This window comes from Myotis yumanensis, unplaced genomic scaffold, assembly GCF_028538775.1.
Source record: "Myotis yumanensis isolate MYYU_CA2020_CCGP unplaced genomic scaffold, mMyoYum1.0.hap1 SCAF_3, whole genome shotgun sequence".
NCBI classification, from domain to species: Eukaryota; Metazoa; Chordata; class Mammalia; order Chiroptera; family Vespertilionidae; genus Myotis; species Myotis yumanensis.
Genome location: NW_027223754.1, coordinates 98,880,678 through 98,894,777, shown reverse-complemented (window position 1 = coordinate 98,894,777; position 14,100 = coordinate 98,880,678). Strand labels below are relative to the sequence as shown.

Sequence of the window (14,100 nt, the reverse complement as noted above, 5' to 3'; positions counted from 1 at the left end):
CCTGAACTAGCCTGCATGTTTTCTAGACTTCTTGAGTAAATTCATGGATGAAATTGAAGTATATGTACCTGTGAGAGAATGGGGATTTGAAAGTACAATCTTTTGCTGCTAATATTAAGTTTCAAGGTTGCTTTGGGAGTGGTAGCAATGACAAAAGTGTAGTGAGCAAAAGAGTCATGTAGAAAAATGTGTTAATGATGAAATAAAGTCAGAGATCAATTTAGAAACACTGCCTTACCAAGTAAAAGGCATCTTTTATTTAAAAAAAAAATGGAACTAAATCACCCTCTTTTTAAAAAATGTCTTTATTGATTTGGGGGGGGGGGGAGGCATACAGAGAGAGAGAGAGAAATAATGATTTGTTGTTCCACTTATTTACAAATGCATTGGTTGATACTTGTATGTGCCCTGACCAGGGATCAAACCCACAACCTTGATGTATAGGGGATGATGCTCTTATCAACTGAGATACCTGGCCGGGGCTAGTAAAAGACATCTTAACAAAACAGGTCTCTCTTTGGAAAAAAGTATACTTCTTGGGCTTAGAGATGAGTTTCCAATATGGCAGCAAGAACACAGGTAATATGGGAAGCATAGTTCTCTATTCTTTCTCATTTCAGTAGACAGCTATGGTGTCAAGATTTTTTTATATGGATCAGAGATATTTTTGAAAGTGATAACTAAAATATAAAGTTAGCACTTACCTACTATATTATATATAACATAATTAACACTGATTGACTTTCAATCTTATTATATTAATACATTCCAATGTTTTATATAGAGAAAAAACTATTTTTTTAAATAAATGTTGAACCAGCAAATAAAGTCAGATAAAAATGCTATTAAAGGCCATGTGAGTAACATAAAGATTTCTGAGGATTTCAATGATTGTGAAAATTTTAAGATAGCATAAAAATAGCATGTTTTGTAATTTTTCTATCTAGGTGCCTAAGTTTTAAATAAGAAACACTCCTAGAAATCATTAATTTGGTTCTCTTTGAAACAAATTCAAATCTCAGATAGCAGGAAGATAAACATCCTAGATAGAATAATATTAAGTTTAGAAATAATATGTCAAATAAATTACATGAGATTGCATTTATAATGATGATTTTTTCTAAATTTATATTCATGACTAAGTATATACTTTTATTTAGAACATCAAGATTTACAGAACAAGGATTTTAACAGTGTATTATATTACATTTTAAGGGATAAACAACATACACAAAATAAAGTTAATAATTTCTAGTTATGACTATTTCTAGGAAGTATTTATTTTAATTACCAGAGAAATATTTTCATAAATACACATAGCTGGAACCCAAAACTGACAAACATTAATATGAATGGATAAATATAATTTCATATAGTTAAAAGTTCCCTTAGATGAACATGTTTTGTTAAAATCCATCTATAAACTTAGAGCCTAAGTTTTTGGATACCTTTTTTTATGAGTCCCGGGCCTTATAAACCTGTGTACAGTATGGAACACCACTGAGGTGCTCTAATCAAGTAATTATACAATATAACCACTAGATGGAGGCAAAGTACTTACACTTGGTGATGTAGCAGCAGAGAGCAAAGGTAAAATTCCTCCACAAGCAATGATGATGTTGTCTACCATTTGGGAAATGAGGTGAATTGTGTTATGTACAAAAATAATGTTTTCATTGCTATTGACAAAATCCATTACAGACTTTGTGGAATGGCTAAAATAGCAGAAAAACAAAATGCAAATTAACAATTCCTTGGCTTAATAAGAAATGTAGACAGTTTATAATAACATTTTTAAGTGACAAATAATGAAGAGCTAGGCAAATATAAAACGGAGTTCTCAGAAAATAATATAATTTAAAATTGAGATTTTATATTACCAAAAATTTAGCACCTTTACACGATTATTATGTGTGTGTATTAATCTAGCATTTTGTTTCCCAAGAAATATATTCAAAGGTATATGACTATCTCAATGAATTTGGCTGCAAATATTTATTTTTGCCAAAGTTATTCATTTTGTATTAAAAGGCAGAACAACTGGCTAGTTAACAATGTTTTGTTACCTTTTATGCAGTTTCAGTTTGTTGCATCACCAGACTCCAGCCCCCTACCTCTGACCAGCCATACTGAAAACATATATTGCTAATCACAGAAGTGATGTAGTAGGAGAATATAAATAAATCAGCAAAAATTCAAGGATTTATTGAATAAAAAGAGAAAAGACCTCAAAGGTTGGCAGTAGAGCTTCCCCATACAAAACATGCAATGTAGATATTCAGAGAAATACACTGCTTTAGTTTGGTGACAGCCAAGAATATGAACTATATTCTAATGGGGGAAAGAAAGAAACTACTTCACGATCAAATTTAAGTCAATGATTCTCAACTTTTAGAACTGTACAATATCATCTACAATAATAAAAGCGTAATATGCCAATTAAACTGGACATCCTTCCGGACAACTTTCCGAATGAAGCAAGGGTTAGGAGGGAAGCCAGGGTCCCGGGTGTCAGAGGGAAGCTGGTGCCAGCAGCCGGGGAAAGGAAGGCCTACTCTTGCACGAATTTCGTGCATCGGGCCTCTAGTATATTATATCTTAGATCTCAATATGTTTCCCCTGTCCTAAATATAAGTTCTGTCTTTAAATTTTTTTTAATTATATAGAATTCTGTTTCGGAAATTTTTTGAGAGCCCTTGAAAGGAAACAAAGATACACAGTATGTTAAAGGAAAGAAAACTGACTATCACTCACTTAGAAGCCACTAATACTGTAATTAGAAAATCACACAATTTTCATACATTGATATGCATGTTAACCTTAATGTCTTTCATAGTATTCTAGGTTCCTTCTTTATCATCTGTAGGTAATTTATCATGTAACAACACTAGCAATGAGAATACCTTTGTTTCTATACATCAGTAGACTAAGGAAAAACTAATAAAATAACATCAGAAATAAAAACATTATGTGGCAGACCTCGACTACTTCCATATTCCTTTTCCATGCTAACACAATCAAGATTTTGTGCTATTATTGAACTAGATCGGGTATAGGAAAGGTTGGCCTCACCCCAGCTACTAGGTTACTGACCAATATTGCTCTGTATAGATCAGTCATAATTCCACTAGAGGCCCGGTGCATGAAATTCTTGCACTGGGGGGTCCCTCAGCAAGGGATCAGAGATATGGATCAGAGATATGGATCAGAGATATCAGAGATATGGATCAGAGGGTGGCCTGCACCCTCTCGTAGTCTGGAACCCCTTAGGGGAAGTCCACCTAAGCCAGCAGTCAGACATCCCTCTCGTAGTCTGGGGCTCTAGCAGTCTGGGACCCCTCGTTCCTTATTGCCCGCCTACAGTGGAGGCAGGAGAAGCTCCCACCACCACCGCTGTGCTTGCCAGCTATGAGCCAGGCTTCTGGCTGAGCGGCGCTATCCCTGAGCGCTGGTCATTCCACTGTTTGGTTGATTTGCATATTAGGGTTTTATTATATAGGATTCCGTTTTGCTGGTGATTATCTTTGAGAAGAGCCTATGATCCTGCTAGCATGTGAGATATAAGGGGGAAATTTCTTGAGTGGCTTCAATTAAAACAAAACATAAAAGAAGAAAGAAGAAAGAAAGAGAAGAAGAGGAGAAAGAGGAGAAAAAAGGAAAGAAATGAAGAGGAATGGAGAAGGAAAAAAGGAAGAGGAGGAAAGAAGGATATGAAGGAGGAAGAAGAAGAGTCCTCCATACCCTCTAGTTTGAGCAAGTTTCCTACATTGATTCAATCCTGGGAGCTGAAGCAACCACCTTGAATCTTAGAAGGAAAATCAGGAGAAGAAGAGGAGCCCTATTTGAGTCTTGAGAATACTGTGCCACTGATACTTGTGATAGTGGTATAATCTGCTACAGAGTACCATCAATTTCCTAATTTATATGCTTGCATATATAAATGACACACACTCATAATCAATTTGTTGTACACTTGCTATTAAAAATTAAATCAAAAGTGAGGCAAGGAAATGATTTAATTTATGCACACTTGGTTTTCATTAAGTGATTATATTTGAACTGATATAGTCTCTAAAAATAGGTGTCATAAAATAATTTAAAATTTTATTTTAACAATGCATATATCTTATAAGCTCATTAACAGAATACATTTAGTATGTGGTATTAATTTTAAGAGTAAAAGATAAAAAGGTAGACATTTCTTAAATGAGAGTAGTCTTATTTCTAGAAAAAAAATATTTCTACCTTCTCCAAACATGTACATCTGTTTCTAAAGCAAATAGTAAATCGGTGAGAAGTCGTTGGTGCATTGGAGACCACTTAAACTCAGGAATACGAAACATTGTAGTGCGTGGACCTGGGCTGAACTGACGCCGCTGTTCCTCAGTCATTGGCATTCCTCGAAATCCTAAATCAACTCGGAGATCTCTGTCCTGTTGTGTAAGAGACCGACCTTGAACAGCCTAGAGAAATAAAAGGTGAACATTTGTAGAGTGCAAAAGAAATTCTTGATTTCAAAATGAAAACAATAAGTATAGTAAAGTAAGTGTGTGAGTAAAGCTTTTGCTTATGACTTAAGTAGGCTAGTGTATATATATATATAATTTTTTTTTTTCACCTGTTGATTCCCTGCTCAGGAACCTTTTAGAGCTGAGGGCTACTACTACTATTTTTATTTTGCAGTTTCACAAACTAAGGAAAAAATCAAATGACCTAAGTTTAATAACAATGTTCATACTTAAAACCAGACCCTCTTTACCCCTGATTTTGGAAGCTTTACAGTAGCCTATATTTCTTCCTTATGAAAGTGAACTATACTGGATATATGTCATCAACTAATTGTAGTTAAAAACACAAGATTAAAAGAAATATTAATTGAACAGATTCAAGTTAACTTTAAAGTCTATTTTGCTCATAATACTTCAATTTAGAAAAAGCAAATGCATTTGATAAAATGAAAAACCAGAAAATGCCTATGCATTCTGAATGAAAAACAGACAAACCTAATGATTATTATGTTCAATAAACAATGCATCATGCTGTCCTTTATTTTAAATCTCTACCTAATTCAATATTCCCATACCCTGACAATTATCACTGTAGTACAACTGCCACAAAAATGGGAATTGGTAGTTAACAGAGACAAAAATAAAAATACTTTTCCCCCACACAGAATCTATTATTAAGGAATCTTATTAGAGTACAAAGGCACTAGTTAGGTAAATGGTTTACTCTTTATAATAGAACATGTTAAATTTACAGTGAGTGTAAAACTCAGAGAACAGCAACAAAACAAATCATAAAAGGTAAAAGTTTTTTTCAACTCTTAATTCTAGGCATTAGTTAGCCTAGAAAATAAGGAAGTAAACTTAAACCTCAAAGATCAACAATTAAAATCCACATCAGAAAAAAGCCTCCATTTTTCAGTTTACTCTGGTGAGGCCCAAACTGCAGCACTAACATTTCCTCACCACCAGGCCTTTAATTTTCTCATAATAAATTCTTACCCACGTGGTTGTAAAAAAAATTCTCACTGCTAATAACTGCAAATTTCCTCAGCCATATTACCTACCTCACAGGGTTGCTGTGAGGATTAAATCTGAAAACATATATCACAGTGCCTGGAACATAGCAGGCACTTGATAAATATCATGTCCTCTTTCCATTCCCCTTCATTTCATCTATCAGTTCAATCTGGGCTCCAACTCCTCTTTTCTATAATCCACAGAACAGGTTTGGGACTGAAGCTTAAAAGGTTAAAATTAATTATGAGTACAGGTCTTTTACCTATTTGGTTAAGTTTATTCCTAAGTATCTTAATTTTTTGTTGCAAGGTAAATGGGATTTTTTTTTAGTTCCTCTTTATGAGAATTCATTACTGGTGGATAAAATTGCCATCTATTTCTGGGTGTTAATTTTGTATCCTGCTACATTGCTGAATTCATTTATTAAATCTAGTAGTTTTTTGGTGGAGTCTTTATGGATTTCTATATAAAATATCATGTCATCTGCAAATAATGACAGTTCTAATTCCTCCTTTCCAATTTGGATGCCTTTTGTCTTCTTGTCTGATCGCTGTGACTAGGACTTCTGGTGCTATCTATACTAATAAAAGGGTAATATGCTAATTAGACCAGATAGACCAGATGTCCTTCCATACAAAGCCACCGTGGTGGGGGCCGAGGCAGAGGCGGTTAGGGGCTATCAGGCAGGCAGGCGGAGTAGTTAAGGGTGATCAGGCCGGAAGGGGAGAGCGGTTAGGAGTGATCAGGCCGGCAGGGTAGAGTGGTGAGGGGTGCTCAGGCTGGCAGGGGAGCAGTTAGGGGCATCAGGCAGGCAGGCAGAGGCGGTTCGGGGCAATCAGGCAGGCAGGCAGAGTGGTTAGGGGTGATCAGGCAGGCAAGCAGGTGAGCGGTTAGGAGCCAGCAGTCCTGGATTGTGAGAGGGATGTCCGACTGCCAGTTTAGGCTCTATCCCACAGGGATCGGGCCTAAACCGGCAGTCGGACATCCCCTGAGGGGTCCTGGATTGGAGAGGGTGCAGGCCCGGCTGAGGTACACCCCCCCCCCCCCCATGCATGAACTTTGTGCACCGGGCCTCTAGTGTTGAATAAAAGTGGTGAAAGTGGACAACCCTGTCCTGCTTCTTAAGGAGAATGGTTTCATCAGTTGTTATTGGCCTATGCAGGTTTTCTGCTTTTTCCTGTTTTAGTTTTGGAAGATTGTATTTTTCTAGGAATGTGTCCATTTTCCTGGCAAGGATGTGGAGAAAAAGGAACCCTAGCACACTCCTGGTGGGAATGCAGACTGGTACAACCACTATGGAAAACAGTGTGGAGTTCCCTCAAAAAACAAAAAATGGAAATGCCATTTGACTCAGAGATTCCACTTCTAGGAATATATCCTAAGAAGCCAGGAACACCCTTCAGAAACAATATATGCACCTCTATGTTCATAGCAGCATTATGTAAAATAGCTTGGAAACAGCCCAAGTGCCAATCAGTAGATGAATGGATTAAAAAACTGTAGTACCTTTACACAATGAAATATTATGCAGCTGTCAAAAAGGATCTCTTACCCTTTGATACAGCATGGAGGGATCTGGAGTATTAAGCTAAGCAAAATAAGCCAGTCAGAGAAAGACAAGTATCACATGATTTCACTTACATATGAAATCTAATGAAAAAAATCTGATGAACAAAAAAGATAGAGACATTGAAGCATACAACAGACTGATGTTTTTCGGAGGGAAGCAGTGGTGGGGTGGAGGGTGTGGGAAGATATTTACCAAAACTTATACACAAAGCCCATTGTCAGATAATAGTGCCGGGAAAGCTTGGGGCTGGCGCTGGGGAAGGGGTGGGACCAGGTGGAGGGGGTCAATGGGTGGGTGAAGGGGACATTTGTAATACTTTCAACAACGACAACAAAAAATTTTTAATTAAGTATTCAGAGCAAAGATATTGAGTACAAAATGTGTACATGTAGTTACAGAGTCATAAAATGTTAGAACTGGGTGAGCCCCTAATAGCCATATTTTCATTTAGTGCAATCTGTTGCACAATATAAGCAAGTTCAGGCCCAGAGAGATTGAGCAAAGTTACACATAACTGGAAATATAATTCAGCTATTTTAAATTTCTTTAATATGTACTACCATACTATTCAATTCGATAAAATACTATTTTATCATAATTAAATATAAGCATAGTGTAACTGGTAATAAATTACTCTGCTTTAATGCTAACAATGCAACATCTATTTAATGCATTTTTAGAACTCATGTTAGGTAACTTACTTGTGTTGTAGTAGTGGTCTGAATTTTTCGGATCTCTTTTCCTGATTCTTTGCCATCATCAGATCTCTCAGTATCAGAAACTATACTTCCGGCATCAATACTTGGTAAAATTTTACTACCAGAAGATTCAGTTTCCAGAGTTGTAGCAGTCATTTCAGCATACTCTAACCCTTTAGATGATAAGTCTCTTTCAGAAATACTGCTCATTCCATCTGAAGTTGTATGGATTTTGAACTCTTTTTCTTCTATTATACTTGCACAAGTTAAGTCTACACTACTAGTCATGTGAGCAAGCAACCCAAGATCATCACTAACACCAAGATGCACTTGTGTATCCTGAATATTCGGAATAATGTGATTGCTAGAAAGTTCAGGAAGGAGTTTCTCTTCCTGTTTGGGTATTTTATCAAAGAGAAATGATGTACTACTATTAGGAAGATCATCTTTCTCATCTGCTAATGTTATCAATGGGCCATTATCTTTTTCTTCATTTTTTTTAATGATACCAACACTTCCATGTACATTGTTCTGGAGTTTCTCAACAGCAGCACAATATACATTATCCAACAAAGATTCAACCTCCACAAGGGCACCATTCTCTCCACCTACTAGGGTCTCTGGTGATAAATCCATATCATCCAGCTTTACTTCTGTTGCTTCCACTTTCTCTGCTTTTATGTCAACTAAAAGATCATGCACTTCCACATGTACACCACTTCTCGGTCTAGCTGAATTCACAAGAATATCATCTGACACTTTTGTTGACATGAGCAAGTCTCCAGGGTCTGTGCTGACGGGGTAATCTGTCTCACTTTCTGGGCTCTGGCTTTGTGAAAGATCTTCTATCTCTCGAATTTCCATTCCTCCTTTTGCTCCTGTTGTCTGTGATGAAAGACCAGAGATGGTGCTCACATTCCCTTTCTTTCCCTTTTTAATGTTTTCCTCTTCTTGTCTCTGATATTCTTCATACATTTTGGCTAGGTATTCCTTATGTGCTTCATAAGTGACCTTAGAAACAAAGGAAAAAACATTAAGGCATTTTAAATATACCAAGAAAAAATAAAAGATACAAATAAAATCTATATATATAAAACCCTAATATGCAAATAGACTGAACAGGGGAACAATCGAACAACCAAACAACTGGTCACTATGATGTGCGCTGACCACCAGGGGGCACGCGCGGAACATGGCAGGCATGAGATGGTGGAGCAAGTGAGTTGGGGTGCCAGACCAAGGTGGGGCCAGTCGCTGTCATCAAGGCGAGCCTCTGTTGGTTACTGAAAATTCTTTGCATTCGCGTGCCACGGTCCTGCACGGCGCTTGCACCTGCTACCGGCGACGGCCCCGCTCGCACCCGCTACCGGCACCCAGTGCTTGTCCCAATCGCTCGGCACTGTCAGCGGCTGCGAGTGGCGGCTGCCAGCCCCAATTGCCCCTCAGGAACGTGGCTGGCAGCTGCCTCTCACACCCACTGCTGTCGACGGCCCCGCTTGCACTTGCTGCAGGTGGTGGAGCCACTGCTCACATCCACTGCTGGCACCAGCCCTGCTTGCACCTGCAGTCGGCACCAAAACCACTGCTTTCACCTGCTGCTGGCAACGGCACCAATTGCTCTGCACCGTCAGCAGGTGCGAGCGGGGCCGGCGTCCTTCAGTGTGTGGGAGCCGCAGCAGTGGGAGGGGGCTGCCTGCAGACAGGGGATGGGGGGGGCACAGCGGGAGGGGCTGGGGAGGATGAGCCAAGACCTGTCCCTGTGCCCACTGCAGCCTTGCGGCCCACAGTTCCTTTCAAGGTGCACGAATTTGTACACTGGGACCCTAGTTATGTTAATAATAGGAAAATGGTGCCAAGAATTTTAATTTATCAAACACAGCATGTATTAATACTAAGTTAGGTAAATTAACAATATTCATGTTTTAAATAGTGATCTTTTCTTTTAGGTTAAGTATTTCAATGTTGCCGTTACCTAACATGCCAGTTGAACTCCTACATATTTGAGGTATTTGAGCTAAATTGAAGAAGTGACTAATATACAGTCCCAATACTATTACTAGATCAGATTTCACCACCCATTACTCATATGTGTGCCTATTTCAACAATTGTTTTAAAAAACCCACACAAATCTATAAATACATACAATTATAAACTGTTAAAACATCACAATTTTATTTTTACATAGGCTACTTTAATTTGATATTTTAGATAGAATTCTTTTATATATATTACATAAAATGCAATGTCTGGTGGAGGAGGGCAAAGGGGAGGAAATAGGGGGGCGTCTGTAATAATGTCATAATAAAAAAATGCAATATCTTTTCCTACAAAATACTATTTTCAAATTTGTTAGTGTAATAATAAAAGTAAGGTACCAATACATTATAAAGTTTAAGGTATTAACAGCAATAAAAGCTCTTCTAAAATTAAAAATAAGTTCAAAATTTTTCCTTAGAGGCACATATGATATTAATTTCTAATTAAGTCATAGGATAAGAAAATTTTAGTTTGTAATGGACCTCCCTTTGGAGATTATCTTGATACAAAAACCCCTTCATTTTATGGAAGATGAAATCAAGTCCCAAAAATGGAGTTGGAAAACTGTCTTCCTTCTACTAAAGATTAGATACTATTTTAAATATAAATATTTAGATTTCTAGGATTAAAAATAAAGAAATGATAATGCAATTAAAAATACCACTAAAATTAAACACTTTAAATATATTTATAATTCACTTGTAAATAAAAATAATTTCTGGCTGCTTTTTTAAAATATTAAAAAGTAAAGTCCATAAAATATTCTTAGGTATGTTTTATTTTTTAAAAGGGCAATTGGTTCAGACTCAAGTTCTCAGATCTGCTATATATGTGGGGTCACCTTTGGGGTCTAAAATTCCTAATTTATAAACCTGAGGTTTCAATCAAATGATATATAAAACTTCAAGATCTATTAGTGTATAAACAGAAGGGGGGGCGGGGAAACAAAACAGAAAAGAGAGAAAACTGGGAAGGAGGAGGAATCGGCCTTGATGGAAAATGCCCAGAAGATGGCACCAGATGAGCATTTATAGCCATTTAATTAACCCACAGATGAAAATTAGATGATATAAAATGCTAAATCTCTGTTACCTTGGAATGGGCTATTGAGAGTGTATCCACCCAGACTCTCCAGCCTCCCCATTCATATTTTATTGCATGATACAACAAAATCCGGAAGATATTATAGACCATCTCAGTAATCTTCTGCTCTTCAGAATTTTTAGGATTGATATAGCCAAGAGAAAACATCCAATCCTGCCATACTGAACACTGCAATAAACATCTAGTGGGAAAAATATATTCATTAAAAACATCTAAATTATATTAGAATTTACTATTTTGAAATTTAGATAAATAGTGAAAACTGCACCTAGGTCAACGAAGGTACAATCATTCTGCATATTCTATATTCTACACTTGGAATGGCGTTCCCCCATTTTTATATCTGGAAAAATCCAAATAATCATTAAAACTGCTTTTCTAACTTTCCCAGTCAGATTAAGTTGTTATTTCTCTATTCCCTCATAGCCTGCAGCACTCATGATGCACTTAATATCTTGTAAAATAACCACTGCTTTATTGTTCTTTCCCACTAAACTGTACTGAGACTGTATACTGAGACGACCTATGCAGCAAGGTGCTTTATACACACCAGACAATCAATATTTGTTAAATTAATGACTCAGGCAGCAACCATGGCTCCATGTCCTAGTCAGTGGTGGCGAACCTATGACACGCGTGTCAGAGGTGACACGCAAACTCATTTTTTTGGTTGATTTTTATTTGTTAAATGGCATTTAAATATATAAAATAAATATCAAAAATATAAGTCTTTGTTTTACTATGGTTGCAAATATCAAAAAATTTCTATATGTGACACGGCACCACAGTTAAGTTAGGGTTTTTCAAAATGCTGACACTCCAAGCTCAGAAGGTTCGCCATCACTGTCCTAGGTAACCAGCTCAAAAATACATGATAACAATCAGTTATCAGACAAATTCAGAAAAAGCATGGTTGAATATGAGCTACTCCAACACAATTATAATTAAAACTATTATTGGTGATAGATAATAGAAAGCACCAAAAGGAACAGTGCATTTTAAATAATGGTTTGTGGGTATATATCCATATATTCAATTAAAATATAACACCCATATAAATAAAAACATTGATTTAAGTGGAAGTATGCTAACTGCAGATTATATTAAAGAAACATGCAGTGTCTTCTGATGATTAAAAGTATTCAACGCCCTAGCTGGTTTGCCTACTGGTTAGAGCATTGGCCCACAGACCAAAGGGTCACAGGTTTGATTCCGGGTCAAGGGCATGTACCTTGGTTGCAGGTTCTATACTCAGCCCCAGTTGGGACTCATAAGGGAAGCAACCAGCCACCAATCGTAGATCTCTCTCCCCGCCCCTTCCCCATCGCTTTCCAAATCAATGGGAAAAATATATCATCAAGTGACGATAAAAATAAAAGTATTTAGCAAAGTGGAAAAGATTAGAAATTTTTTTTCTCTGAAAGAGATTGAAAATAAAGAAAAGGAACTGAGGTTAATTATGGAATACAGTTTTGTTTTGTAATAGTATTCAAATTGCATACCTTCTATTTTCACGGCTGTTACTGAAAAGTTTTATCATGTCAGATAAAAATAAACGACGAACTTCCATCAGTTCTGCACTTGGTGTAGAGTTTTTTAACAAAGTTGCCACTACCTTAAGAATCACTGTAAAAGAACAACAATAACAAAAAGGCATGGTATAGATTTATAACTGCATCATATCTTCCACTCAAAAAATATTTACTGATTTTTCAACTAAAGGCTTAGCACCATGGTGGGTGATTTTCAAGTGTTATGAACTATGTAAGCACCATAATGAATTTAGATGGTTTGAAAAAAGGAGATTTAGTCTGATATATTACCATGTTACTATTGCATTAAAATAAAATAAAATAATTGCTGTTTGCTTACTTGGATTCTGAATTTTCACTGTAGAGTCTGGCTCTGGATGTGGTTTGTGTACAACTTGAGTACATACTTGCTCTGTCAATATCTGAAAGACGAAGAATTTTAATTTCATTTAGAAAATAATTTAAAGCATAATTGCAAATTATATACTTGCTTACATAAAACTTGAAAAGAACGTTAAGTTCTGTTCAAATTAAAAGAAATATCTCTTCTAAATGGACTTCTAGTGTATTCTACATACTTCTAAACTATGGATTCTTCAATTTCTTTTTTTGTTTGGTTTTGTTTTCTTAATTATAAAGACAAAACCAAGATCAGTATCTATAGAAAAAGAGCTCAATTAGGAAATGCAAGAATTTATTCTGTTTGAAATACATTTCAGCGTACATCCTTAATATATTATGCTGCAAATTGTAAACATTTGACTCTTAATGTCAACATTAATTTTGAAAACTTAGAAAATAAGTAAATAAAATCAAGTCTGAAGCCTGGGTCCCAACTCAAAATGAAATGCCATAAGGGAAAATTCTTTTTAAAAAATATTTTTATGTATTTCAGAGAGGAAGGGAGAGAAAGAGAGAGAAACATCAATGATAAGATAGAATGATTGATCGGCTGTATCCTGCATAGCCCCCACTGGGCATGTGCCCTGTCCAGGAATCCAACCATGACTCCTGATTCATAGGTCAATGCTCAACCAGAGCCACACCGGAAGGGCTATAATTTTTATTTTTATATAAAATACTAGAGGCCTGGTGCACAAAAATTTGTGCACTCAGGAGGGTCCCTCAGCCCAACCTGTGCCCTCTCGCAGTCTGGGACCCCTCGGGGAATGACCAGCTGCTGACTTAGGCCCGCTCGGGCCTAAGCTGGCAGTCAGACATCCCTCTGGCAACACGGGAGCCCTCGGGGGATGTCCACTTGCCAGCGGGGAGCAGGCCTAAGCTGCAGTCAGACATCCTTAGCGCTGCTGAGGAGGCGGGAGAGGCTCCCACCACCACCGCTGTTCTGGCAGCCGTCAGCCTGGCTTGTGGCTGAGCAGAGTTCCCCCTGTGGGAGCACACTGACCACCAGGGGGCAGCTCTTGCATTAAGCGTCTGCCCCCTGGTGGTCAGTGTGTGTTATAGTGATCAGTGATTCCCAGTCACTCTGCTGATAGGGTCAATTTGCATATTACCCTTTTATTATATAGGATAGAGGCCTGGTGCATGGGTGGGGGCCAGATGGTTTGCCCTGATGGGTGTCCCGGATCAGGGTGGGGATCCTGCTGGGGTGCCTGGCCAGTCTGGGTGAGGG

The 14,100-nt window shown here is 37.4% G+C and overlaps 1 protein-coding gene across 5 annotated transcripts in view; it reads right to left on the bottom strand.

Annotated features, from left to right (window-relative positions):
• NBEA (neurobeachin) overlaps nucleotides 1–14,100 on the bottom strand; it is a 975,192-nt gene that overhangs the window by 699,002 nt on the left and 262,090 nt on the right. For all 5 annotated transcript variants that reach the window (XM_070409180.1, XM_070409183.1, XM_070409179.1 and 2 more), the window contains 6 exons: nucleotides 12,808–12,889; nucleotides 12,438–12,561; nucleotides 10,924–11,116; nucleotides 7,797–8,804; nucleotides 4,246–4,463; nucleotides 1,562–1,715 (listed from right to left, as the gene is read on the bottom strand). In XM_070409180.1, the coding sequence (XP_070265281.1) occupies nucleotides 1,562–1,715; nucleotides 4,246–4,463; nucleotides 7,797–8,804; nucleotides 10,924–11,116; nucleotides 12,438–12,561; nucleotides 12,808–12,889 (1,779 nt within the window). The remainder of the gene's footprint in view (nucleotides 1–1,561; nucleotides 1,716–4,245; nucleotides 4,464–7,796; nucleotides 8,805–10,923; nucleotides 11,117–12,437; nucleotides 12,562–12,807; nucleotides 12,890–14,100) is intronic.